The following is a 27,277-nucleotide window of genomic DNA, read 5'->3' as shown; positions in this document are numbered from 1 at the left end:
CTTCACACAAAAATGTTCATTAGGTACCAGGGTATCCAGTCTGAAAGTTTAATCGCGCCTTCAAGGTGATGTCAAAAACTACATTTGGTATTCCAAGTTTCACTTATAAATATATTCAGCTATCATAATAATAGGAGATGTGCCTTTCTTGTCAGACATTCATGCGCTAAAACAGATTACATGTTTATGGGTGAATTTTCCTACACAAAATAAAATCCATTGACTCATATCATTAGTGTGAAAAACAGAACGAACACCAAGTCTTTAATCTGCTTACCCATGAAACCACGCTGTATGAAGCACACTGAGAAGAAATGCAAAAAAAAAGACAAAGGCAAGCAAGCAAACGAACGATAGAGGGATAAGAAAGGGTACTGTATATTTTATGCAGCTAATTAGTACCTTCTAGATTAAAAAAGGAAATAAGATAGTAGGCCATTCCTCTTCTCATGACATCCAGACGTTAATGAACTGTACCAAGCACCACTATAATTTTAAAAGACGTATATGCTTCCCTGGATTTCTAACAAACAACCACGCACCCCCGTGTGAGATGCTTGAACGACCCTGCCGGATTTGTTTTTTCACTTAGTCTGAGTGTGCCCTTGTTAGGCCTTACTGGAAGGCATAGAACAAGTTACAGGAGAGATAGTAGGGGCGCGACGGATGCCCTCTACATTTATTGTTGCTGGGCCTTCACTAGGGCGGTACAACACCTGATGGCTGTGCTGATTATGTTAGAAGAACGTAGAGTAGTATGCTCCTGTGTCAACAGCCCGCCCTGCCCTTTTAGGGAAAAGACTTGATACACCACTTTTAGTGGTGTAACAGAGGAGGTATATGCTGGTCTACAAGTACTACAAACGCAGCAGAAAGACACTGAGGCCTACTAAGAAATTACCTGCCCATCTGTGTTGATGCGGAGAGCAATGCTGTTGAAGATACATAACCAGCTTATATACTGATTAAGGCTGAGGTTGGGATCTGACAAAGTAACAGAACAGAGATGTAATAAAAAATTTCACCCACAAATGCAGTCATTTAAATACCCTATGTCATTGTTACGAGAGCTGCTGTATTAGATACATATGTAGCTATGACAAATGTTTCATTATACTGGTGCCAGCTGATAAAAGTACCCTTGCTCTTCTGAGGGATAAATTATGAGTAGCCTCACTGGCTACTCGATACATATCTGAACCTGACATTTGCTGTCTTCATGTTTGATTTTAATAATACAAGTTAAAAAAAAAAAGATTAAAAATCACATCAAACAAGCATTTGCAATGCAACTGGTCTCGCATTTCTCCGAGTTAGAGCTATTGGCAGTTTTAAACTCCCAACTGGACTTTTCTTGCCACATTAAATGGAAAAAAAGGGCGCGATCGCGCTGCTACAGTTCACTCGTAGTGAAACCTATCAGCAAAAGTGCAATTATCTGTGTAACTGGCAAAAGTGCAATTAACTATGTAACAGGGTTGATGTCATGCAAAGCGCTCGACTTCTGCCAAGCGAGATCGCGCTGCGAAAAAAGAGTAAAAGTAGTCCACAGACCAGACGGAAAACAGCAAGCCTTACATGTTTTCAGTACTTGGTTGCTGGGCTCGAGGAGGGCTAACCACCGGAAAAGGCATGACATTGGCATGCCTTACACCAATGAAAGCAAGCAGATTTTAAAAGGCAAGCTCTCGAGGAGGGCTAACCACCGGAAAAGGCATGACATAGGCATAGGCATGCCCTACACTAATGAAAGCAAGTAGATTTTAAATGGCAAGCCCACGAACCAATGAAAGACACTGACGTGACATGGACGGGGCTCTGAGCCCTTTTCTAACTACTAAAGCGTCTCACAAGTGCATGCGACGCAGGCTTGACCCTAAAGAACATATTGTTGTAGCAGGGTATCATTATTTATCCAAAGTATCTCAGGTATCCCAGAATCACTTCTCCAATTTAAATCATACCACTAAATTCCTGAACATATGGCAATACAGCTTAATCCTGACAAACAGACCTACCTACATCTCCAACCTGATCCAGCAAGCTAATGTGGGCAAATCTTCGTTCCCTGTCTGTACCCTCAAAACTGAATGCAAGTAAACCACACATACCCATTCGCCAAGGTAATGTTTTGCAGTGCTCTGTGCAATGGAGAATACGCTTTTCTTTACTTAATAACTACCTTTTCGAGGCCCCATGTAGTTGTTGCATGCCTCAACAATTATAATAATCAATGTATTTTGCCAGCTCTGTGCTGCTGTCATCTTCAGGCTTTGCAGAACAGCTGTACTTCAAAAGGTCTCATCTTCATCTTGGTGCAATGCGACTCAACGGCCTTGCCTAGGCTCTTTGTCATTTATATGCACCAGTTCAAGGTTCAACTTTGGTATTGAATTTAATGCAACTACAGGTACAAGTTTAGTTTGCTTGTTAAATTTTCATTCGCCTCTTATAAGTTTAGTGCTTTAGTATACAGTTTTCAATATTCACTGCCAACATCTCGCTGTAAGCAATCTGAATATCATTCTGCCAAAAAAACAATATTTTCCTTTTCAAACAACCAGGAATTTCATCAGGCGTATTCCAGTTTTGCACAACTGCAAGAAGCCTTAATATATAGCAATGGTCTGGAACTTTTAAGAAGTGAAGGATTGGTTATGTAGGAAAGGGATGCCCAGACAATGTGTATAATAGCGTAGGTGACCACATTACTTGTTCTCCCGGCATCAGTCTACCTGTTACACTGGAAGTAGTACTGCATTTCACTTTATCAGCAGCTGAACAGCTTTGTGAATGACTGAAAGCAAGAAATTGAGGTGTAGTTTGTGCATGCTTACGCTGCAGCTGATTGGTCTACTTTGGGACCACATCCACCCACATACTAAGTACAGCTAAAGTGATGACAGTAACTTGGGACTAACACTCAGACTCAATCTCACACTCTGTTACAATGTATTTCTCCCTCACGGATTCTTTCCCACTTGCTTTTTTATTTAATTATTTTTTTACTTGCTTTGCAGTCTGTGCAGGTCCTGTTTGAACTCCTGCTGCTTCTTTCTATTCCAGCGCTGGAGCATGAAACTAAAAACTCACACCTATGCAGTCACAGATTTGAGGTTTCAGACTCTGCTTTTTCACTCTCACCCCATCTCAACTATGTGACGAATTGAAAAAGGGTGTGCTGATTGGCATGAAGCCATGGGCACTGCAGGGCTTAAACCTGCAAAGCCCAGGGTACCTTCACATGTGACCCTTTAGTACACCACAGATTTGGGGGACCAAGGTGTACCTGAGACCAGGATTGGGGTTTCACAAGCTCTAGATAAACTTTCTTATGGCTGGTGCAGGTGTCTCTATGGATCATAGGTTATTCTTAACTCTTGGTATAATAAAACTGGTCCATAAAACAAGGAGGGTGTAACCCTGGAGCGCTTAAGGAAGATATGCCCATGTTACAGGTACTTTGAACTAGCGAGGAGGAAGCAGCAGTATTAGGAAACCACCACAACTCCCAATGGCTGCTGAAGGTCTCCAGGTTCGAATCAGGGTCAGTGTAGTTGTAACTGAGCACAGGCACTAAAGGCATTCACTTAAGTATCCCATGATAACGTCCAATGAGAGGCTCCATGGATGGGTAGGCGACCAGCCGGTGTTATGCAGACAGCTCCAGAACTAGAATTACCAACTCTAGAGGGAGCAATCACCCCTTGCCTAGTTTATCAATAGGTGTAGTGAGGATCAATCCAGAGGATTCGTTTTGGTCATCAACAAGTGTGATAGTAAGGTTCCATTGCAAAACCTGCCTCTGAATAAGTGGAATATACTGGAGTATAGTGGTTGTCCAAGTGAATGTTTATCGTTGACCCAAGATCAGAAATGTTGGACAAACTCAGGCCTTTATTTAACACCATGTGTAATGCCTAGTTTGTCCATTTTCAACAGAAGAGTTGCTCTAATCTCTGATAATTTAACACACAATTACCCTAGGCCTACAAATAAAGCACCATTGTCGTGAAATCAAGCTGGAACCTCCAGAAGAACTGAGAATCTCACATACTTTAAACATTTTGAGAGATACTGAAAGAACCAATTCGGTGTTTGCCATGCATGATTTTTTTTTCTGACCACTCTCATCATCCGATGAAATCTGGCATTGTGTTCCTACTTCTAGGGAGTCGATTTGGATACAAAATATCTGTCAGCTTGCTCAAGCACGGAAAGTCAGGTACATTTATTCTGAACTGCATCTGAAATTTACTAAGTTCATTATGTATACCATGAGAAGTAAACGTGTCTAACTTAGAGAATGCCATGTTGCAGCTGATTTGGTGTGCAGCAACTTAGTTAGCCCTGACCTTGTTATATTCATACGAGTAGGAAATCTTACCACCATCGTCATTATTTGCTGCAGGTACTGTATGTTAAGAGTCCACTTCTACTCTGCAGCAGTGCAAGCCTTTCCTTGAAAAATCAGATGCTGTAGTTCCATATCTAACTTACTGCATCAGCTCCAACTTGGAACCTTTTGCACTGTGGCAGTGTCTTTGACACCTTCCTCTGCCAACTATGTGCGTGCGGTACTTCAACATCTCAGGTACCAAAGTCCTATCACTGGCGTAATTTATCAGAGGTGCTGGTACAGTCCAACCTCAGCATACGCTGCCCGACTGTAATGTCATCTTACATTTACACCTCATTTCGTTTCGGCACGGATGTGATGACTGAACTACAAGTACAAAATTACTTTTACTTTTTAGTTTGAGGAAAAACAAAGCTTCACTCACAAAAGATAAATAACACCATGACCTGAAAAGAGAGAGAAAGGAATCTATGCAACGAAAAAAAACACACACAAGAAAAACGTTACAATTCGTAATTAAAATATTAACGAAATAAACCCGAAAACAAAATCTTAGTTTAATCTCAGAACATAGTAGCGTAAATTTAGAAACCAAAACAATAGATGAATTGCAGGATGAACTAAATTTTTTGCTATATGTGAAAATCAGATTACTGGTTTTAAGCATGGCATGAAAACTGAAATTATTTCATGGTGAAGCACCTAGTCAGGAATTACAATATGTGGAAGAAGCAAATCGGGAACTACAATACGTGGAAGAGGCAAGTGTCAGCAAAGGAAGGGGCTGACTAACCAGTAAGCAACCAGTCTAGCATGAATGTTTTGTGTAGCATACGGAGTGGGATAGGCGGGAAAGAAAGAAGGTACAGGGTGATGCTAGCCTAAAGAGCATGTTGGAGGCTGGTCAGAAACTGGTCTTTTCCTCACAAGATTTACAAAAAAAAAAGTTGCTTTAGGCTACATTATTTTATGTACAACATTTACATTACAGACAATACATAGAAAATCATTTTACAGATGATACTGCAATATTAGTGGTTGTACATCTGACTAGTGTCCCAGTTTTTGGAAATATTTATATATAACGTCCCATTACTGAAAACAAAATCTGCTGGGGGAAATACAGGAGTTAAGACGAAATTCACTACCTCCCCTACTTTCCCATCCATTTGCCTCCTTATAAAGAACTGGAACACGGCCCTCTCTTTCTACAGGGTTGTATTAACACTACAGACTGAGCTGTAGTTGTTCCATAACAATCAAGGCTATGCCTTGGGAGACAGATATTTGCCTTCTAACCCAGTATAACAGACTGAATGTAGGTGAGTTCCAATAATCAAGAACTGTTCCCTTAGGGAAAACTCTATTAATCACAAACGCTTTCTCGTAAGAGATAGCGTCAGTTTCAATAAGTATTTTGTGGAAAAACTCGATGCTTTTGAACAGAACAGAAAGCAGTGTATATACCCGGACTCCCTTTTTCTGTACTAAAGAAAGCATCTCCACGCATTGGGTTGTGGATCAGGTTCTGCCCCGAAAGGAGCAGGAATAGGACCAGGTTCTGTCAAAGGCAATGGGATATTGTCCCTTGTGCAGTATGTGCCAGGTCACTGAAAAAAACAGACAGATAAATGTTAAAGAATACTCTGGCTCCTGCTACCCTTTTAATTAAACTAAGTGAATATTCATGTTGTGTTGCTTTTACTCCTGAAGACACTAGGAGTGTATTTCTTTCCCGAGCAGCAAGACATAGTGAAGACCGTGTATGATTGATCATCGCCCACTGTGCGACTAAAAGTTATTCAGGTGGAACAAAGAATATCCATTCAAGTTGCCCTTTGAATCAGAAATATATGAGGCTATGAAGAGGAGAGTTGAGAAACAACCTTCAATACAAGCGAGAACAGACAGAATAGGAGGTACAGCATCAGAACCTGGTTTTGAACATATGCCTTGTCTCTCCTTCACCTTATCCTTCTTCGGTTTTGTGATTTGGGACAGACTTAACTTTGAGACCTTGCTTTCTAGCACCTTGCAATGTACTTTTATTAAGTCGGTTATATGGTGAAACTTTAAAACACTTACTGCTGCCACACTGGCCCCAGTTACCAGAGATACTGCTGGGTCCGGTGGGAGACATAAGAAATACACCCAGGGGTCTATAAACAATTTTGAAGGTTTTGACTCCAGGATGCACAGATGCTTTCCAGTGGGGTTTTCAGTCAGATGCAACGTGTGGTACTTTTACAAGAGGTTATGTAGTACCACAAGAGTTGCATTCTTCAATTGATACCAGCAAACACGTTCATGTGGCTGGGGGATTACCCTGCTAAGTGACAGGTAAAGAGCCCTGAAACAGGTAAGGTGGCCGTTAGAAGTTGTAGACTTGATTACAATGCCCAGTACTGAATCATACTTATAAAGATGCAACAGTTTACACCCTGCAACAAAGTAAAGTCTTAGGAAAACTATTCCTCAGCAACCATGAATGTATTCCACAACAGAGTTGACAAGAACATGCTCCTTCTAGGAAGGTGATGGCAAAAGAACAGCACCACCATCCGTAATAAATATATTTATGTTGAGGTACTTACACACTGCAAACTTAGCTCGCACAAATGACCACAACTGAGCACTGGGAAAGCATCGAAGAACAGAAGGTCTGTGTCCTGCCTAGTACTCGGAAAAACAATAACTTAGTAGAAGCTGTATGTTATACATTGAGGCATGCTAACAGCTCCAAAACCTTTTAAAGTGATTGTAATATATATATATATTTTTTTTTTTTTGAGTATGTTATTTGGTTCCACTTGCACGTGCAGGCAATTTTCAACCAGTTGGGAAGGAGGGGGAGACCAAGAAGTATACAAACCGATCTGCAAACATTTCAGGCCATAACAGGTATGGAAAACGGCCACAGTAGATCCTTAGCGAATCAACAAAGTGCTAAGGAAATACATCTGTAATGCACTTTGATCACCCCTGCTATCTTTTCCCCAAAACCTCATTAACACTTTTAAAAAACCTACCGATCATTTTTTTTGTAAAAATGGCCCATTAGATATTGATAGATTTGCAACAACTTTCTGATGGTTACTCCAAACAGCAGATTCCTCATCTTTAGAATATCCCCACGGGCCATACTGTGTCCAGAAATGTTTTCAGCATAGCCCCTGAGTGCCTATAGGTTGCACTGTGCAGCTCTGCGTCAATTTCATTCTGCCCCAGAAGTGAGGACTGGAGCTGCAAGTAAGCGCCACCCAAGCACGCGGACGTCAGAGATAGCTACTTCTTTTTTTTGTAGTCTGGTGACAATTTTTTCCCCAAAATTTTCTCTCCAGTCTGCAAGGGAACATGTTCCCTGCTTTAACTACAGGATTTAAGCCGTGTAGGGGTTGCCTTATACAGATGTCTGTGACAGATCTACACAAGGAGTAGCTTTGGTATCTGGGTTCAAGCCACAGCTCCAAGTTATACGAGGAGTTTGTCCTGATGCACCCAATGGCAATCAGGAAGCACAAGGCAAAGCTGCATGCATCTGAACACCGCAGGATGAAACATAAAACCCACTGTCACTCAAAGCCCAGGATGCAGACTTATTCCCACTCTCTAAGCCGCTCCTGCAAAAAGTCATTGTTGGTGTCCAAGACTTCGGTAAGTCAAAGTCCATAAAGAAGCATAAGAAATCCAAGTGGGCCACAACCCAGCCTCACCAATGTACTTCTGAGAAGTGATGAGGATGTCAAGGCACTCCTTGGTCTCACTCCTGGTCTCCTACCGAAGAGCCGATTCTTCAGCTGATCCTAGTGCACTTCAAATTCCCAGGCTGTTAGCAACATCACAACAGGTTTAGGTATTTAAAGAGGCCGCTGTTCAACAGAGCACTGACTGACAACCTCATGGGTAATTGGGCTAAAACCTGTGCCTGCTCAACTGTTAACAGATAGATGGCACAGTGCTCAGACACCCGCTCAAGGTGACCTTGCCTTCCTGAACAGCATCCTATTCATGAGAGCCTCGTATTTCCGCCATCAACTAGAAGGGTTAATCCAAACAATTTCCCTACAACACCCCTCAGACAGAGCCGAAAAAAATTGAGTCTTTTGGAGAGAGGATCTTCTCATCACCTAGATTCGTCCTTGGGTCAGTAAACACTAGCTATTTGCTGGGTAGGTACTCCCATGTAATGTAATATCTTGGCAGCAGTTCCAGGGAATTCCGTTCCAGTTTGGTCCAAACATTTCCAGATTGCCAAGACATGTCCAAATAATTCATACGGTCGGGCATGGATGGATGTTTAGAGACAGCTGTCTGAACTAGCGTATGCTACAGAGCCATGCATGGATGAGATACATGGGTTGTTTGGGTGATCCCCAAGCATCTCTCATGGATATGCCTTGTGACGGATCTTGCCTTTTTAAAGTGAAGGCAGACTCCGCTCTTGAGCTCTTTAAATAAAGTAGAGCCACTGCCCACTCCCTCAAGTCACTCTGCAGCAGCAAGGCAGCGTTCCCAACAATTGTGCTCCTTTCAAGGAATCACTCGTGGCTTCACTTACAGTGTTAGGGATCCCCACCCAAACAACAGGCACCCCCAGTCCTGTCAGGGGTGTGATAGAGGATCCAGCAGACAGCATCATGACCTGTAAGGCCAGTGAACCTCCAAAACCCTGGACCCTCTGGCTGCAGCCTCCAAAGGCTTTGGTTTCCCCTTAGCAGTACACAACCACCCTGTGGGAAACTGAATCAGTAATTTTCTCTACAGATGGCAGGCAATAACATCAGACAGATGTGTCTTGCAGATTTTCAAATGGGGCTATGCTCAGCCATGCCATTTCATCCCACTACCTCTTCTTCCTACATCAGAGCGGTTTTCAGGGGAACATTTGTCCATTTTGCTGCAGGAATTGCAGACTTTTTTGGTAAAAGGAGCCATAAAGCGAGTGCTGGCCTTGGAGAGCCAAACAGGCTGTTACTTTAGTAATCTCCTAGTTCCGAAAAAGGGGGAGGCCATTGTACTATTTTAGATCTCTGATCTCACATTTTCTTTCTCTAGAAAGACAAATTTAAGATACTCATGCTGTCCCAGGTTCTATCTGAGTGGGATCTAAAAAAAAACTGGATGGCAGTGTTGGACCTGCAGGACACCTATTTCGATGTTCTCACCCTACAAGCCCACAGTCTGTCCAAGGTGGGTCACGAGAATTTTCAGTTTACTGTGCTCCCTTTTGGCCTCATACTGTCCTTTGGGTGTTCACAGAGGTGATGGCATGGTAGCAGCATGCCTTCGCATCTCACTCGTACCAGACTTCCCCTACCTCAACAACTGGCTTTTTAAGGCGGGCTAGCTATAATCAGTCACGGACCACTTCCAGGTGACAGCAAACTGCCTTATATCGTTAGGGCTCTCAATGTGCTGAAGTCACAACTGACTCATATGCAAATGCAGATTTTCATTTTCATCAGAGCCGTCCAAGATAGGGTGCAATTTGGAGCCTTCCCTCAGGATCAACGAGTCTAGGGTTTTCAGGCTATGGTCCTTGGCCTTGGTTCTGGGTCTCAGTGAAGGCAGCTGAAGGACACCACCATCACCATTATGTGCTCTTGCAACAAACAGGGCAGAGGGTAGTCCTGGGACCTGTGCCAGGAGGAGCTGCGCCTCTAGAACTGATTGAACTGTGCGGGTATTTCCATATTCCGCATCCCACCTGGTGGGATATTTAAAACACCAGGGTGGATGAACTCAGCCAGTGATGTCTAGTGGATTGCCAATGGAAATTACATCCAGAGGTTGCACAGGATGTCTTCCACCAATGGGGAGACATCGGGCTCCACCTCTTTGCCACCACAGAGGTTGCACAAATTCTACACTTTTGCATGCTGGAGTTCACATGAAGGCCTGCTCTGAGATGCCTTCCACCTAGACAGGATCACTTGAGTCTTGTCTGTCTTTCTGCCACTTCCTCTACTGCCCAGAGTTCTGAAGACCAGGAAAGACCACATCCAAGTCATCATAGTGGCTTCTGATTTGGCCAGGACAGTTTGCTACTCTGAACTTCTGGACATGACCATCTGTCATCTGATGAGGCTGCCGCTTCGGGTGAATCTTCTGTCGCTACAGCAGGGCAGCGTCTTTCATCCAGGCCTGTGCAACTACATTTTATTGTGTGGAGCGTGAGCAGCAGCAGCAGTTGACTACATTCAATCTCCCTGGCGAAGCAGTGGAGGTCATCCTGGTAGCCAGGCACTCTTTTTCAAAGTCCATGTAAGCTCAATGCACAAGTCTGTCGCGGCATCTAGACTACGAATCCAACGCATGCCAAACTGTCTGATGCCTTGTGGTTTGTTTTATCTTTGTCCCAGCAAGGCCTTACAGTGGGAACAGTTTAAGGCTGGCTGTCTGCCTTTACTGGACCAGTTTTCTTGCTTTTTGCATTAACTGGACCAATCTTCTAGCTCAAATCACCTGTTATGATGAGATTGCTCAGAGGTTTAATCCACGTTTCCCCTTTGTGATGCCATTGTTGGAGACCTTATATGCACCCCTTTTGAGCCAATGCACAATTATACTCTACGTCTCCTGACTCATAAGACAGTCTTTCTCATCTCGATAACGTCAGCATATCATGTGAGAGAGCTTCAAGATTTATCAGTTCGGCGCCCTACACCACCTTCTTTCCAGATAAACTGGTGCTGAGGACTGAAATGTTGTGACTCACCTTCCCGTCAAATAGTCCTTCACTCTTCCAATGGTCTCTGCCCAACATCAACCCTTCAAAGAGGAGGTGAGACTCCACTGTTTGGCTCCATTAAAGAGCACTTAGCTTTTACATCAATCATACCAAAGACCACGGGGTGAACGATAAGCTCTTTGTGGTTCTCTCTAGGACAAAGAAAGGAATGCCAAGGGACAAAGAAAGGAAAGCCAATGCACAAAAGGACTTGCCCAGGTGAATAGTCCTTTGTATTAAGATCTGCTACGTGTTGACCAAAAAGCAGCCTCCAAAAGGATTGAGGGCCCTTTCTACCAGAGCAGAGGCTGTTATCACTACATTGTCATGCAGAGTGCCTGTCCTGACTATTTGTCAGACTGTGACATGGGCATCAGTGCACATGTTCACGAAGCACCACTGCCGTTACAGCCAAATCCGATGGGAAGGGTATTCTGGCCATTTGGTCCTACAGTACTTTTTTGGTCTGAATCATTCTATTGACACCTAGCGAGGTACTGCTTTGGTATCTATTCTTACAGTGAAGAATCAGTGAAGTATATCAGAAGAACAAGTTACATACCTTTGTAAAGCTCGGTCTAGTGAATACTCTAACTGCAGATTCTTCACCACCCACCTTCCTTCCTTCCCTTTCTGTAGAATGGCTCTTGTCCCTCTAAAGGGTATCAAATTAGAGATCTGCACACTGGTACAACTAACAAATACATTTATGTTGAGCTTAGTTTGATGGCGCGGAAAGTGTCAAGAAACAAACTGAAGCCAGTGTGCTTGGGTCACACTTATATGCAGCTCCAGTTGTCACTTCTAGTGGTGTTGATGCAGAGCCGCTAGACACCACCTACCAGTGCACAGGGGCTATGATAAAAAATCTTCCCGATTCAGTCTGGCACCTGGGGATATTCTAAAGTTACAGAATATGTGATTGGAGTATCAAACAGAAAGAGCGATTCTGAGGTTATTTTATTATTTTCCTCATGAATCTCAGAAACAAGTCCATCTTTTGGCTGGCCTTTGGCTAATGCATAATCTTGTCCAGATTACTCATGTTTAGGAGTGTGTGTTGCTGCTGCAGAAATAATTTCAATGTTTACAAGCGCCAACGTTTACTAAAGTCCCCTCAGTCCTCCTACATCTACTATACCTGGGCTATGGTGGTTAAACATTCATCTACAAGTTTTTGCTTTTTTTACACTGCAGCAGGCACAACAATTTCAAGTTGGTTAATCACTGACTGTTGCAATCTGCTGTCCATAATAAATGTGTGTCACCTTATACTGTAACTGGCCTCACGCCTCTTTCAGCTCACTTGGTCTACCCTCTGAATAGTTTATTTTACACCAGAATACACAAGGCATTTTCTTTTAATATTGCTAAACCATCAAACTACCTAATGTAAGGAAGGCTTGAGTCTCAACCATATCCACGGTTGAAGCCTACCAGAACACATGGGCGATTTTTGTTTGTCACAGGTTCCTGAGGTACAGTATTGAGAAGTTTCAACTGTACCTGCTCCCTGAGAACACCAGTGCTCAGACATGTCCCTAAGTAGGTAATCTCCAATTTCAATGAGCCTAACGCTTCTAAATTCCAACTTCTGAAAGCCTAGCCAACTTTATTACATCCTCCTGCTGCCCTCAAAGTTAAATTCTATCCTTTGAAAGCATCCTTGTTTTTCAGGTCTCCCTTCATGACACAGCCCGCCTCAATATTCTGAGAAGGCTTAAACACAAAAGGTTGCCATAAAACCCTCCATTCCCACCAAACAAGTAAGCTAAAAAAAATGGGAACAGCCACGCATATCTGTATACTCCCAAAAAATTAGCTCTGCAGTTCCTCTAATTAACAAGTTTTCCTACTCCCGGAAAGACAATACAAGAGGAAGGAATAGTGAGATTTTCAGTCCTGGAAATATGAGGCCTATGTGAACATGCCACCACAGAAAGAGGATGTTTAAGTATACAAGTAATAGATGATCAGCTTCAATTTTAAAACATTAAATTAAATAATCCAATTTCTGAGAGTTGTACAGATGGTAATGTTTGTGTAATACATAAAATAATAGTATTGTGAAAATGTAGCTCATGTGCAACTTCCTGTGCCTAACCCACCCCTCGCTCTCACCCATTACAGCTCAGATACTGGTCAGAAACGTCACCACTGATCATGGAGGAACTGAAGACATGAGGGGTGGAACGGAGGGTAGATCCAGAGAGAATCACAGAGCAAAAGAAAGGCACAGTCAGAGACAAGAAACAAAAGAAAGACAGCAGGAAACCGGCAAAGCGACAGATGAATGCAGACACGTTGGGACGGGGCATTTTCAGTCAGGCTCTGGAGGCACTTTTCAGAGCCTCTCTAGTTCCAGCTCCTAAGAGGGAGAGAAACAGGCAGCAATGCTCAAAGTCCCAGCACGACAACAAAAAGAAGAATCCAGGGGTCAAAATACAAGACAAAATGGGAGCTACCATGGACGATGGGAAAGTGGGAGGGTGGAAAATCAGGTTCACTGAACCGAATCTAGATTCTACAGTACCACTACTGTAGGAGGGATACAGGGGTTGCCGGAGAACTCACTCTGAAGGATGCGTATGGTGGCCTGGGCTCGTATCCATGATATGGAGGGGTTTTGCCTCAGGTCATTCCGCCGAGGGTCGTTGCTCGCCCTGCACTCGTACGTCCCAGAATCCTCCAAGGTCAGGCGGGTTATTCTCAGCACGCTGACGCCATTTGCACCGTAGGCAGTGTTTATGGTGACACGGCGCTTCCGGGCCCCATCCCACAGCTGTTTGAAGGAGTCAGCCCGGTTCACTTCGGCGTACCACCACTGGATCTCTGGGGTGGGGAGCCCCGTCACGTCACAGTACAGCTCAAAGGCGTCTCCCGTGAGTTTGGTCTCTGACATGGGCGACTTGACAAACCCAGCTAAAGAGGGAGGGGCAGCAAAGAGGCAGTGACAGGGAGGGAGGGGCAGAAAAAAACAGATTTTAAAAGAACAAAAGCAAATAATAATGCAGAAGAGGATCATAGAAAATAAAGACTGCTGAAGGCAACTGTAATTGAGAAAAGCTGGCAAATAGGAATGGCCCCCAATCACATGCCATTCCACAACTGGATTCCAGTCCAATTTGATACACTGCAATCCACTACTTGATACAGGCCCAACCCAACTGGTGTGAGCCCACACACACACACACACACACACACATATATATATATATATATATATATATATATATACACACACACACACAGAGACACACACACACACACATATATATATATATATACATACACACACAAACGATCTGAAACTGGATTGAAAATTCTAAATATACAACAATCCTCACCTGGACAAATGCCAACACAATTGAGCAATTAGATTTAAATCCCAGCACACAAATGTGCAACTGGATGAACAAGTGAAACAATGTGTCCAAAGAAACCCTGAATGCCGATGACTGTGGTGCCTGGTATATAATGCATTCCACAACTGGATACATAACAATCCACAACTGGATGGAGACCTTGACAATCACATCAACAGGATTAAAGCCCAGCCATGTATAGCAAAACGTCACTATATAAAGGCCAGATACACAATGTAATCTACAGATGAGTGGAGACGACACACTTAAACTGCTGCAGTCCTCAACTAGAGCAAAGCCTAGATCAGTCATATCAGAGTGGACACCCAGACATATTGTAAACCACAACAGTAATCTAGAACTCAACTGAAGTCTTGACAAGAACTATCATTGAATGGGATGGATGATAAATACACAGCACATTTCACCTCTGGCTGGATTCTCCAATGTATAATGTTGTAAACACTCTCATATTCAATTCATAACTATACAGTCCAACCGAATGGTTTTGACCCAAGACTCCCAACACATAACTGTATGAAATCGTCCTTAGAAGCTACAAAACACAATTGAATGGAAGACTAGGACGCACTGCAATACAAAACATTATCAAACAAGACAATGCAATACAAAAAAATGGATGACATCCCCAATAGGCAAGATGACACAAACAGATGGCAGCAGATAATCAGTAGAATATATATTGTGTGTATTTATACAGCACACATTATGGAGAGTACTATCTCTGAACAAAGAAACCGTAGCACAATGGAATCTGTAACTGCTCCATCCCGAGACACACAATCTCCACAACTTGATAGACTGCACTACATTGTATTTTGATCCCATATTAAAAGATATAAAATCTCACAATGATGCAGTTTATCTTTGGGTGGAACCTATAACACAAGATAATGCACAAATGGATGCTTTACAAGCCTCATCCTAGAATTAAAAAAGAAACAATGAAAACTTGATTTTAGAATTTACAATAAGTCTTAAAAACACTGAAAGCCACAACTTGGTGGTGTCTTGACAAAACACATTGATATTGGCAATCTGCTTCGAACTCCTATGGAGAGTGCTGAATCCTGTCTATTAAATGAGAGTTCTGCCTCAACTATTACATTGCATTAACAAAAGCATACGTTCCCACTGATTTGTTTGTTGTAAGTCGTCAATTAACAATGAGTGATATAGCAGGTAATGAGTGGGTGGTACCAGAACCAATGCAAATAGCTATGCATGTGAAGGTGACGCAAAGACTAGGTGCACCCATATGGTTCCTTATCACTCAGTTCCTTATCAAGCTCCAACCAGTAAGATAATTAAATGGCATCAATAGTAGATGGTAGTCTGCAAGCCCTGGAAGGCACATCCAAGGTGAGAAGATAGTGCAAACCACAGATGGGTGCAAATTCTCGCAAGCTGTGTGACCTAAAAGTGGATACAATTCCTGGCAAGCAACACAATACATGTAAGGAAGTCATTCTATTCATACCACATATAAATTATCTTACAAGTGGATAAAAACATGACGTGCCTTACAATCCATAGAAGATATGCACATCAGAGCCTTTTTCCACTAAAGGAACAGAAGAAATTATAAGGGGCAAAAAAACTACTTTTAGCTATATGATACTGATGGGAAGCTAGCGGTCTTCACCAGAGCTCAGGCTAGTTGTCCTGAACGGACTGTAGTGCTCTATTCCAAACAGGGAGGATTCAGTGTTGAAGATTGGCTTCAAGAATCAAAAGTGAAATGTGTTGCCCATGTATGTTACCATGGCCAAACAAACCAAAACCAGGAGATGGAACAGCAATTCCTATGGAAAGAAGAATTGTACTGTTCAGGACACTGGGCTGACAACCTTAGCATTAGTGGGGTACAGATACCCTTCTGCCTTCGGATCCCTCTTAGCACTCTTGCAGTCATGCCAATGAATAACTGATACATAGAAACATATGATTCAAGTTGCTCTGTGAAATATCCATATCAAGTTGTTACAAGTTTTACTAAGTTTGTAAGGCTCATAATTGTTCATGGAGATAAAATGTCTTGCACGACAAGTCCATCTTACCAGTGCTACGTTTTACCCATTGCAGAGTTTTAAATTACTCACTATTGGAATTGTGCTGCTGTGACACCAAGTAGGAATACATTTGAGCAAGACCTCAGTGTCACGAGCATGTATGTAGAACAGTAAGGGACTGAATGCATGTATTAAAGGGACAAAGAAAAGTGCAGACCCTCAAGAGACACCACTGTCAACTCACTGATTTCAAAGGCAAACTAAGGAGGAAAAGAAGGAAGCAGCATGGCTTTACCTATGTGAAAAATAACTAAATCAAGACACTGCTGATTTTGTTTGTGGCTGAAGGAGTGAAAGGCCACTAACAAGTCAGTACACAGACACCAGTGCTAGCCTCTGCCTTTTTGAAGTCGTCCAAAAATTCCATGAGCACACCTCAGTCCATATAGGGTCCAAAACACACATGCTTAGAGAATCTGCCATCTCTCATGGAAGTCACTGAGCTTGAATGCCACAACACATTTAAGTGGATTAAAATTCAAGAACATAATGATCTCTTCAGCACCTGTTGGTATTTAAGATCTAGAAGAACAAGCTACTTACCTTCCCAATAATCTTTCTGATGCATATTCCACCTACTAACTGCAGATTACTCACCACCTGACCATTCCCAGCTGGATGTGGAGAACTTCCAGCATTCCATCTATAGCAGTTTTTTTTTAAATTCATCATATTTTTTTATTTTTTTTTAGATACAAGAGCAGAACCATGCTGGTAAAATGTCCTCCCATCAGACCCGTCTGTCAAGGCAGTAACGCCTCATCAACATACATCCCTACATCCACATCGCAGACCTGCAACATAAAGAATGGGCAAAGCTAATGCCAATACAGTTGTAAGAGCCTTGGCCCTGAATGAATGGGCTTGCAGACCTTCAGAAGGGCTGTTTCTTGGCCTGTGCATAACCAATCTTATTGCACAGGGCTAGTCACCTTGTTAGGCTCCTCTTCTGCACCGTCTTTTCTTTCTTTGCACCTGAAAACCTAATGAAGAGCTAATTGTCATACGGTCAATATAAAACCTTAATGTCCTTTTTGAGTCAAAGCGATGGAGCCTGTCCCCTTTCTTTCGAGGGATGAGGTGGAGCAAAGGAAGGTCAACTGACCAACATGGGTGTCATGACTTTAGGAAGGTAAGCCAGCTTAGTTCTTAGCAGAGACTTGTCCGGAAAGGTGATTATGCAGAGTGTTTGAGCCAACAGCCCCTTCAGTTCATTTACAGAGCGTGCTAACGTTATGGTGACAAGGACACACTGATTTCACCATCAAGATCATTAAGTACAACTGTGCAAAGGCTCAAAGGACAGACCTAATCATCAAGAATGTCAACACCAGGTTGAAATCCCATTTTTGAGGTATTCAAAATGGTTTGGCAGGAAAATGTCTGTGTCAAAACTTTGATAACATGCAGTGGAATTGGTGATTCTAAACAGGACAGTTCATTTGATAAGCACAAAAATGCAAAGAGGGCTGATTAGTAACCTTTCGCGGTCCAAACTGCAAAGCCTTGCTTCCAACAAAATGACAAACAGGAAATAATACGGTTTGGTTGCAAGGGGATCAGTAGTCTGGGTACCACAACAAGCAACACATTTACCTTAAGGCTCAGCAAAGATGGACTTCGCAGAAGGGTATATGGCAGAAAGGATGACATCCATCATCCTACTGCTGGTTCATTTCCACATATGGAAAACTAGGTTGTGGAGATTCAGGTGCAGGATCCTACCATATTGCTGAGAAAGGGGGCCTTCCTCATGTAGTAGGCGTATAGGAAGCCAAATGCTCAGGTTCAGAACTCTTGGTACAACACCCTTCGGGCCTACTTGAGGGCAATCAATAAGACTTGGCGCAAGTCCTTTCTGATATTCAGCAACAGATTCACAAAAGGTAGTGGTGGGAAAGTGTAGGAGTCTTTTGTTCCATGACACCCGAAATGGGTCTCCTAGCTTCTGCCTTAGAGGAAACTCCAGTTCACGAAACAGCTGGTAATGCACATTCTTGGTGGTGGTGAAAAGATCAAGCCGTGGCTCTCCCCACTGACCGAAGAAACGCTCCACTACCACAGGGTGGAGACATCACTTGTGGACTAACAGACAATATCTGCTCAGTCCATCCACTCTGGCTTTCAGGGACCCTGCTAGGTTGTTGGCAACCAGAACTATGACCTGTTGTTCCACTCACTTCCAGAGGCGTAGAACCCTCCTGACACATGATCTAGGATCTCATTCCACCCTGGAGTGCTTGTAGTAGTTGTGATATCTGATGGTGGCAATGTTAGCCAGGAGAACCTGTACCGGGTAACTCTAATCTGATCACTTAAAATAATTGTGATCAAACACTTCTTTTCATCTGATTTCAGAAAGAGCACTTATCTGGCCAGCGAGGTGGAAAGGACTTTAAAGGTGCGCCAACAACAGGCTTTACCCCAATACTTACGTTTTTAGAGGAAGCGGGGTTAGGCATTGTTCTCAACCAGTAAAGGCAGTCAACTCCTGAAGTGCACAGCTTTTATCCGTTCTCTGCAGGGGCTGTGGCCAGGCCCTGCACCCAGCTCAAACTCACTAAGTCCAATTTTTGGCTGTGCAGAGCAGAGGTTAGTACAGGCCTGACCTTTGGCCATGTTCTGCACCCCTTCTACTCTGACTGGCTATCCGCTGTTGCACACATTCTTATCTTTGTCCCACATGATATACTTCTTTTTCTCACTGTTTGTGAAACTCAAGTGATTCCAGATTTTTCACAAAATAGTGAACAAATAAAATATCTTAAATGGCTGATGGCATGATTGCGATCTCCTTTTTACCTATGACTCACAGGCATTTTTCTGCCTCTTTTACTGATTGTAGTCCATTTTTCCATGTCTCTGGGAACACCTCAGGACGTCCCTGGGGTGGATTGCCTTTGAAATTGTCCATACCTATAGAAAACAAAAATCCACAGAGTGTAACTAACGAGTAGGTGATGCGTTGCGAGCTTAAGAGAGAGAAAAAAAACAAAAAACATTTTATAGCCCCTCTGGATCCAATCACTTTTGATAATACATTAAACATGTGACAGACAAGAGCTGCAAGTCATGACCCATAGGTTAAGACAGCAAAAATATACAAAGGTGTTAAGCCTTTTAAACCTGTACACAAACTATTTAAAACGCGAATATCTCCAGAACTGCTGAAAAAGCTAAAAACGTCATTCTTTCTGTGTAAAGTTCTGCTTCATGCCATGATTGGCATAAATCTTTCAGGTGTAGGTGTGAGCAAAAATTCCTATGGGAGCTAAAACAGGAGCACACCTCCCGATGCAACAGATGTGTATGAAAATCCGCATGGGAGAGACCTTAACAGACCAGTCATTTGGCATATTTCGTGCAAATCTATCTACTGGGTCAAAAGTAGAAGCCAAAGCAATGGATGGTGTGTGTATGGGGCAAGATACCAGGTGCGGGTGAACTTTAGAAGAAGAAAATGGTAACTTGCAGAAAGAACATATATACTGTGATACTAATAACTTTGGCCACATTTGACGAATTGCCACTCTCTATGAAACGTTCCCAAAAGGTGCTACTTTTTGACTTGTTTGTGCATGAAAAGTTTCAGGGTGATCAGTCAAAAGGGGCCCGAGAAAAATAAGGGGCCCCTAAAATGCAAAATGCCTGTTCATTTTCCATGGACTTCAAGAAGGGCTACAGCAAGAACATGGTAACAGAATTACACCAAATTTGGCAAAAAGCCAGATCTTGGTCCGCAGATTGTGCTTTCTGTGTTTTGGTGTCAATCTTTTCAGGAGTTTTTGAGAGCTTAAGGTTAAAAAATAATTGTATATCTGGCTCGAAAAGCTCTTGAAGGAGCACCAATTTAAAAAGAGAGCATTCTGGCCATTAAAGGGCCTGGGAATCAAACTCACAGGATCGAAATTTACACGTAAGGGGAGGGGGCTGCACGGCCTCCCCTCCTTGAGGCCCGAGAGCCCATCCCTGCGGCCAAAACTAGCTAAAATGGGGAAGGAGCTTCGCGCCCCCCACCCTCTCAGAGTCATAAAAGACCCAGGGGTGCAAACACAGTTAGGAAACAAAATAGCAGGAAAAAAAAAAATCAATAGTCTCCTCCTAGCCGGTGGGAGCATTTTCAAAGCTTGCGCTGCCTGGGAGCAAACTTTTGATTTGTTTTCCTGCCCACACTGATGCCAGCAGGGAAACCGATCAAAATATTGCTCCTGTCAGCATTAGTAGCTGCATGAGGGGAGACCGCTGGGGACACAGAGGCCCTGGACCTCCCCCATCACAACCCTAAAAGTTTGTGAGTGCCCTAGGTGGGCATCCACCTTTAATGGTGTGGACTCTGAAGGGTGGGGTCACCAAGGCCTAACACGGATCAGAGAGGGACATTGCGTAGCCCTCTCTCCGCTTTATTTTTATTAGTGGGCATGAAGGATGGGGTCCCAAAGGACTAAAAAGGCTCGAGATAGGGGCTGTGCAGCCCCCGCCCGCTTTATTTTTACTCGGTGCCCTGAGTCGATGAGATCCCCAAGGCCTGAGAAGATTCGGAGAGTGGGGCTACAGAGCCTCATCCCATTTCATTAATAAAGGCCCTGGGGCCCCCAGGGTCTAATAGGGTTCGGAGAGGGGTACCACATGGCTCCCATCCCCTTTCAGTTAAAAACACAACAAAAAAAAGTAGCCTGGTGGGGCTGGTATTCACGCAGACATCCTCTTCGTTCATAAAAAAGGACCTGGGACATGGGGTCACCAGGGCATAATAAGGTTTGAGGAGGTGGGCACATGGGCCTCTCCCCTTTAAAAAAAACATGAGGTCCTGTGGTCAACACCCTTGCCGTGCACTACCTTTGGCCATGCACGGAAGAGAGTTGGCATTACATATGGTAATAAAATACTTTACTTTTTAAAAACCCTTGAAATTAACTCCAACCTTTTTTTTTTTTTTTCAGTTAACATTACAGTAAGTTGAATGGATCAGTGACAACCTTAACGTTTTGAACTGAAAAAAAGGACACCAAAATTAACCAGTTCTAGTTAGCAGAGGTAACTAACTTATGCCCCGACATGCACTGCTTATGACCTCACATATTACTTCCCTGATGACATCTCAAATGACATCATTAATGACATCACTAATTGCATTACTGATGACATCATCCAAGCTTCTTTTGTACACATTGCTCTATAAATCCATAGCATTCAGGTCCGGATTGGGATTCCAAAGCTGTCCTGACAATTTTGTCTGGACCAGCCTCTTTCCCAACAAACCAAGAGGGTTCTTGGTGGGGGAAAGGGGTGTGTGGTGGTTTATGGCAGATAGGGGGGCAGGTGTGAAGCACTGCTGCTTTTGTTACTGGAGGCCGATATTGCATCACTGCTGCAAAACCGGTCTCACCCTCCAGCCTCCCAGGAAAACGCCCCCGTGGCTGCTACGACCAGTCCAGCCATGATAGCGTTAGAGCTTTGAATGCAAGTGCAAAGTAGCTCAAAATAATATGAAACATCATTTCATTCATACAATCCCCATAGGTAAAGCAAGCTGGTGTTATGTGCACACAGATTTACTCTTCACTACAAAGATTTATAATGTGTTCAATACCTCTACACTACTAAGGTGCATAAGGAGCACATGCGTTGTAAACACTTAAGCTGATTAGCTGGACACAGGCTGTACAAAATTAGGTAGAAAAGTAGCATGGTAGTTACCTGCCACTATTGCATGATGTCATCAATTATGTCATAGAACACATCCCGAGTGAGGTAAAATGTGAGATCATAAGCAGTGCATGGCAGGGGCACAAGTTATAGTTAGCTCTGTTAACTGGTGAATTTCTGTGTTTTTTTTTGTTGCTCAAAACATTAATCTTGTCACTGACATTCACCTAAAATTAAAGTTATTTTAACCTTTGGTTTTTTCAGCGTATTTCTAAGTATTTAATTTGTTTTTTTTAAATAAGATCTTTTTATCACCCCTAACGCTGATGTCACTTTAACCTTTGTGTTTTTTCCGAGTGTGTGTATATCATCAAAGACGAGTCAAGGACGAGTTTGTTGCAGAAAAAGACAAGATCTGCCTAGACTAATTACTACTTTCAATGACGAGTCCACTAAAATTAAGCAGACATGCTTAACAGACATTGGCACCTGGTCAAAATGGACCCAGAGATTGGTTGCATGGCCAGCACCCCAGGGTAACATACAGCAAGTCTTTGAAAGACTTGTTGGTGCACAGTTATTCCACTGAACGGGATAATGAAGGTTCCTGGGTGAAAGACCAAAAGGGGTTCTATAAGTGTGGCAGATGCAAGGCTTGCAAAACCAGTGTGAACAGGAAGACATGTATCCTTCCTTCAGGGAAAGAGGTCAGGATCAAGGAATCCATTACATGCAATAGTGATTTTGTGGTTTACATGTTGCAACGCCCAGGTGGACAGCAAGATGTGGGGAGCACTATGGTCCCTATGAAGAAATGAATTGTGGAACATCAGCCTGCCATAATAACCCTGTAGCAGGTCATTGGCATCAGGTACACAAGGGTGAGACTGATTTCATTTTGTTTTTTGGCATTGTCAGGGTACCTGCTAGTCCTAGACGTGGGGAATGGGACAGAAAATTGAGGAGGATGGAGTTGGAAATGCATTTTACTCAACAGGAAATTTCCGGGTGCCTTAATCTTGATGAAGAACTTCATGTGCATGTTGGGACATGATTTAATTTCCTTTTGAGGTTTTGGGATGATGCTTTTCTTCTGACTGAAAGTACTTCTATATGTCTGCTCTCCCTTGTTTCTCCCACATTTTAAAATTGAAGGAAGGAATGTAAGGTGAGCAATATGTTCCCAATTGTGGTTTGTGGATACATGTTATTTGACGAGGTGCATTTTGTCATTATTATTTGTTTCTTCGTCTCGGAATGGAGATTACGTGATGACTTTGTGAATATTTTTGTATAATTCACTCAATTTATGGGTATGCCACTTGGCATTGTGTAACTTGTTTGAGAGTCTGCACATTGGTATCTAGGATCTAAGCTAATTCTACAATGCATCGCCCACAGGGGGTAAAACACTGATTAACATTATTTATTGTGCAGTACTCTGTACATAACAAAACAGTTTTTCGGCCCCGCTCACAGCATCATAATGTCAATTTTTATGAATTCCATAGTTCTTATTGAATACGTTGTCAATTCACATTATTATGTCAATGAAAGGGAATTAAGCCACTTCTTGTTAAGCTAAGACAAATTCATGTGGTATTTTTTCCAAGTCCATGGTTGCGGATTTATTTTCAAAGGTGATGGTGCACTCTCAACTTGTAACTGGCTGTGAGGAAGACCATTCAGGTCGAAACGCGTTGCAGAATAAACTGTCTCTGTTTATCACATTGAGGAGTGCAAGCTTTTCTGTGTCTGATTTGTGTGGCACAGTTCCCTTTTGATTTGTGGCAGTCTCTGCGTCTGCAGCTTGGCACCAGCCCCATGTTGGTGGATGTGACTGGAGTTCGCAGCTTACAGTGATAAAAATAGAGTGATAGAGAAAGAAATAACTAACTAAAACCTGAAAACCTACTCTGTGGTCTGTTTTCCACTGAAAACCTTTGGAGTCACAAGGGGCACTATTCACTTTAAGAGAATGTATGGAAAGTATGTCAATCGGGCTTAAAGGTACTCGTGAGTCAGACATTTTCTTGTCTAAAGGACAGTCTGGCATACTAGTACTGCTTTGCCACCAAACTGTCTAGGTAATTGTGATCATTAAATGGGGGGAGGCATAGCTAAGCTTGTTGGATACTCAAACCTTTGATTCACCTTTGAACTCAGATATGACATGACACTATGCAGCTTAAAGCTCAGAGAACATTCTAGCAGAATAGTGGTCCACACCAAAATGGAGCCAATTATTGTCAATATGAATGCAAAACAGTCCAAATATTCATTTTAGGTGGATAAAAGGCCCAAGAAAGAAGAAAGAGTAGTGGGCAGTGGATCAACACTTCTGACTACTGTATGAGTACGTCCACAACGGATACCAACAATGATAATTAATTAGGGGATGAAAGCCTACTTACAAAAGTACAAAATGTTGTAGTATGTTATGACTGCATTGCAATGTACTGAAAAGGCAAAGGTGTGAAGTCACGCAAACAGTAAGGTTTGCCCAGAGAGTGTGTTATCCTACTTCCTTAGTTTGGTGGGTCTAGGTTTTCAAAAGTGCCATCACCACTGCTCTTGTATGACTCTCTGGCATCTACCCCCCAGAGACTAAGATTGAACCAACAGTAGTTAGAGTCAAAGTATCTAGAATAGCTTGTAAAAACAGATGGGAGACAGAAAACTATGTAATACTTTAATTTTAATGTGTTAAGATAGGAGGTTCTGGATTACAGTGTCATGAAGAAAATTAAACTTTGGTACAAGGCATAAAGTTACTCTAGTTTAGTGTGTCTAAATGGAACGTCATGCAAATGTGTTTTATTTCTTTTGCTATTAACATTTATGCATATTATGCCAAGTATGCATTAAAAGTGTAACATGAGTACTACTTTAATATGACGACTGACACTTGGTGAGGAGACAGATACAGAAAAGGACACACACACAATCTTCAAACACACATCTCACTCATCTGCTGCCAAAAGAACCATTCCTGGACCTACTACAACAGAAGGATTCATTTACGCTAATACTTTTCAAAAGCTGGTTTGACCACAGTGTAAATAGTACATTTCTGGTTTCATTTCCATCCCATAGTCCATCACCTATATTAATGATTTTAGTACTTCTGCGACCCATAGTTATTCCGTGATTGTATGTAAAAATCTCCAAAGCAAAAGGAGTTTCTTTAAACCATAACAAAATTGAAAAAAACTTTAAAAATATATAAAAATCCAAATGGCTGCAATTTAGTAGCTGGATGCTTGCTCGGTTTTTATAGTTTGCTTTGTTAATGACAGAATGGTTAAAAGGTATTTTTCTTCCATTCTGTTCAGGCCACTGGTTTCATTTTTTCTACCACACATAGCCACTTAAGCTATTACTAAACGTCTTCAAAGTAAAACATATATACAAACTTTAGTAGCTAAAATCACATTTCTTACTAGTGATCATGTCAATTAAAAAAACAGTAGTGAAACAATGCATTAATCATAATGATTTATGTAATTATTGGGTAAGCAATACAGGGGCATTCAACAGGCTCTCGTCATCCACTGGTCTGTTATTTTGTCATTCACATTTGGTAATCCTCCCACTACGCCATAAAGCATGGGGCAAAGGGTTAGTCGACTTTAGTCATTGGGCAACTTCACTAAGTGACAACAATTTGCTCTTTCACAAGAAGCACATCTGCATACAAAATAGTTCCATATTGTGCCAGGGGCCATTATGGCACCTTGTGCTATTTGACAACAAAAAATATTTTTTCTCCAGTCAATATTCTTATTTTTTAATTAACAGTGAGGGTCCAGAAGCTCTCTCAATAATAAAGCTTCACAAAAAGACTTTACAAAGAAAACAAGCACTGACAAACCCAAAGGGCTGCACAGCAATAATGTGCAAGAGCTGTAATTTAAGTGCTTACAGCATATAAGGGTAGGCTCAAAAGTCTGCTTGTTACCGGCCTCAGGAAGCATAGGCAGTGAGGACCCCAGAAAACTGTCTGTGTCTGCCTACTACTTTCATTGATGAACGAGTAGTCTAGCTTTTGCTTCTGAGCTTTCATTAAATCCTTCCCTTCTTTCTATCTCTCATGATGACAAAGCACAAAGTGCAACAAAGGGAAAAGTCTGCCTTTGAGCCACAGTAAATAACGTATCCCTGCATCTTCAATAAAACCTGTAAGGAGCGTATATGATGACAGCAGGAAGGCTCTGGTAACAAAATGTATACCAAGTTTAATCAAAAGATAAAATGAGCTCTATCGCCACTGTTACAACTAGAGGCTCCAATTGATCAATGGGAATCTCCGAACCTGGGTCACTAACAAAGTAAAGCACAGAGGGTGAGCTAAGGATAATACAATACAAGCTAACATCATATATAATTCAAGTACCCTTCTTCATCCCCGCCTTATTGTTTAACACAACCCAAAAATGTAAAAGTCTGCTAAGTACTTGGAAGGTTTAGACAGCCCTATGCTGCCTAAAACAGTAGCTCCTTCACAAGCACATTGATACACAGAATCTTCTATTGGAGCCTTAGCTCCAACATGTCTTTCGTGCCTAGACAACATGCTTAAAATATAATATTGCTGTATCATCCAACGATCGCTGTATCATCCAACGAACAGACAGGTCGCTTCCTCCTCACCACTGCCCCGGTAAGTGCTGCCATTGTTTTGGGCTTGTTTGGGCTTGTCTGGGCTTGTTAGGGCTTCTTGGATTCTCCTCTCCTGGAAGGCCCCGCCCCCCTCCCTCCTCTTCGGAGCTCTTCCCGCTCCTGACTCCTGCTGCCCTCGCCCCCCGCATTCCCACTGGAGGTTTCCCTCCCTCCTCCCAGCTGCCACTCCCTCCCACCTCTCCTCTTATGCCGGCCGCAGCGCGGACGCACCGAAGGCGCGCCAAAGGCAAGCCCGTCTGCGCCAAGACCGTGCCCAGCACCAGACCCCCTGGCCAACATGCCTCTTGCGCCACCAAACACCTTTACACTGCCAACGAACTCCACGCCCTTAATCCAGGACGCTCCTCCATCTGCTTCCAGTCCACACCGACGCACGCCAAAGGACCCTTCTCCAGCAAAG

At 42.7% G+C, this 27,277-nt stretch overlaps 1 protein-coding gene across 1 annotated transcript in view; it reads right to left on the bottom strand.

Moving 5' to 3' along the window:
* The window catches only part of NPTN (neuroplastin), a 339,612-nt gene that overhangs the window by 197,562 nt on the left and 114,773 nt on the right, over positions 1–27,277 (bottom strand). The window contains exon 2 of the mRNA XM_069222231.1: positions 13,665–14,012. Coding sequence (XP_069078332.1) covers positions 13,665–14,012 — 348 coding nt within the window. The remainder of the gene's footprint in view (positions 1–13,664; positions 14,013–27,277) is intronic.

This window comes from Pleurodeles waltl, chromosome 3_1, assembly GCF_031143425.1.
Source record: "Pleurodeles waltl isolate 20211129_DDA chromosome 3_1, aPleWal1.hap1.20221129, whole genome shotgun sequence".
NCBI classification, from domain to species: domain Eukaryota; kingdom Metazoa; phylum Chordata; class Amphibia; order Caudata; family Salamandridae; genus Pleurodeles; species Pleurodeles waltl.
The sequence above is the reverse complement of the archived record's forward strand: the minus strand, read 5'-3'. Positions and strand labels throughout refer to the sequence as shown.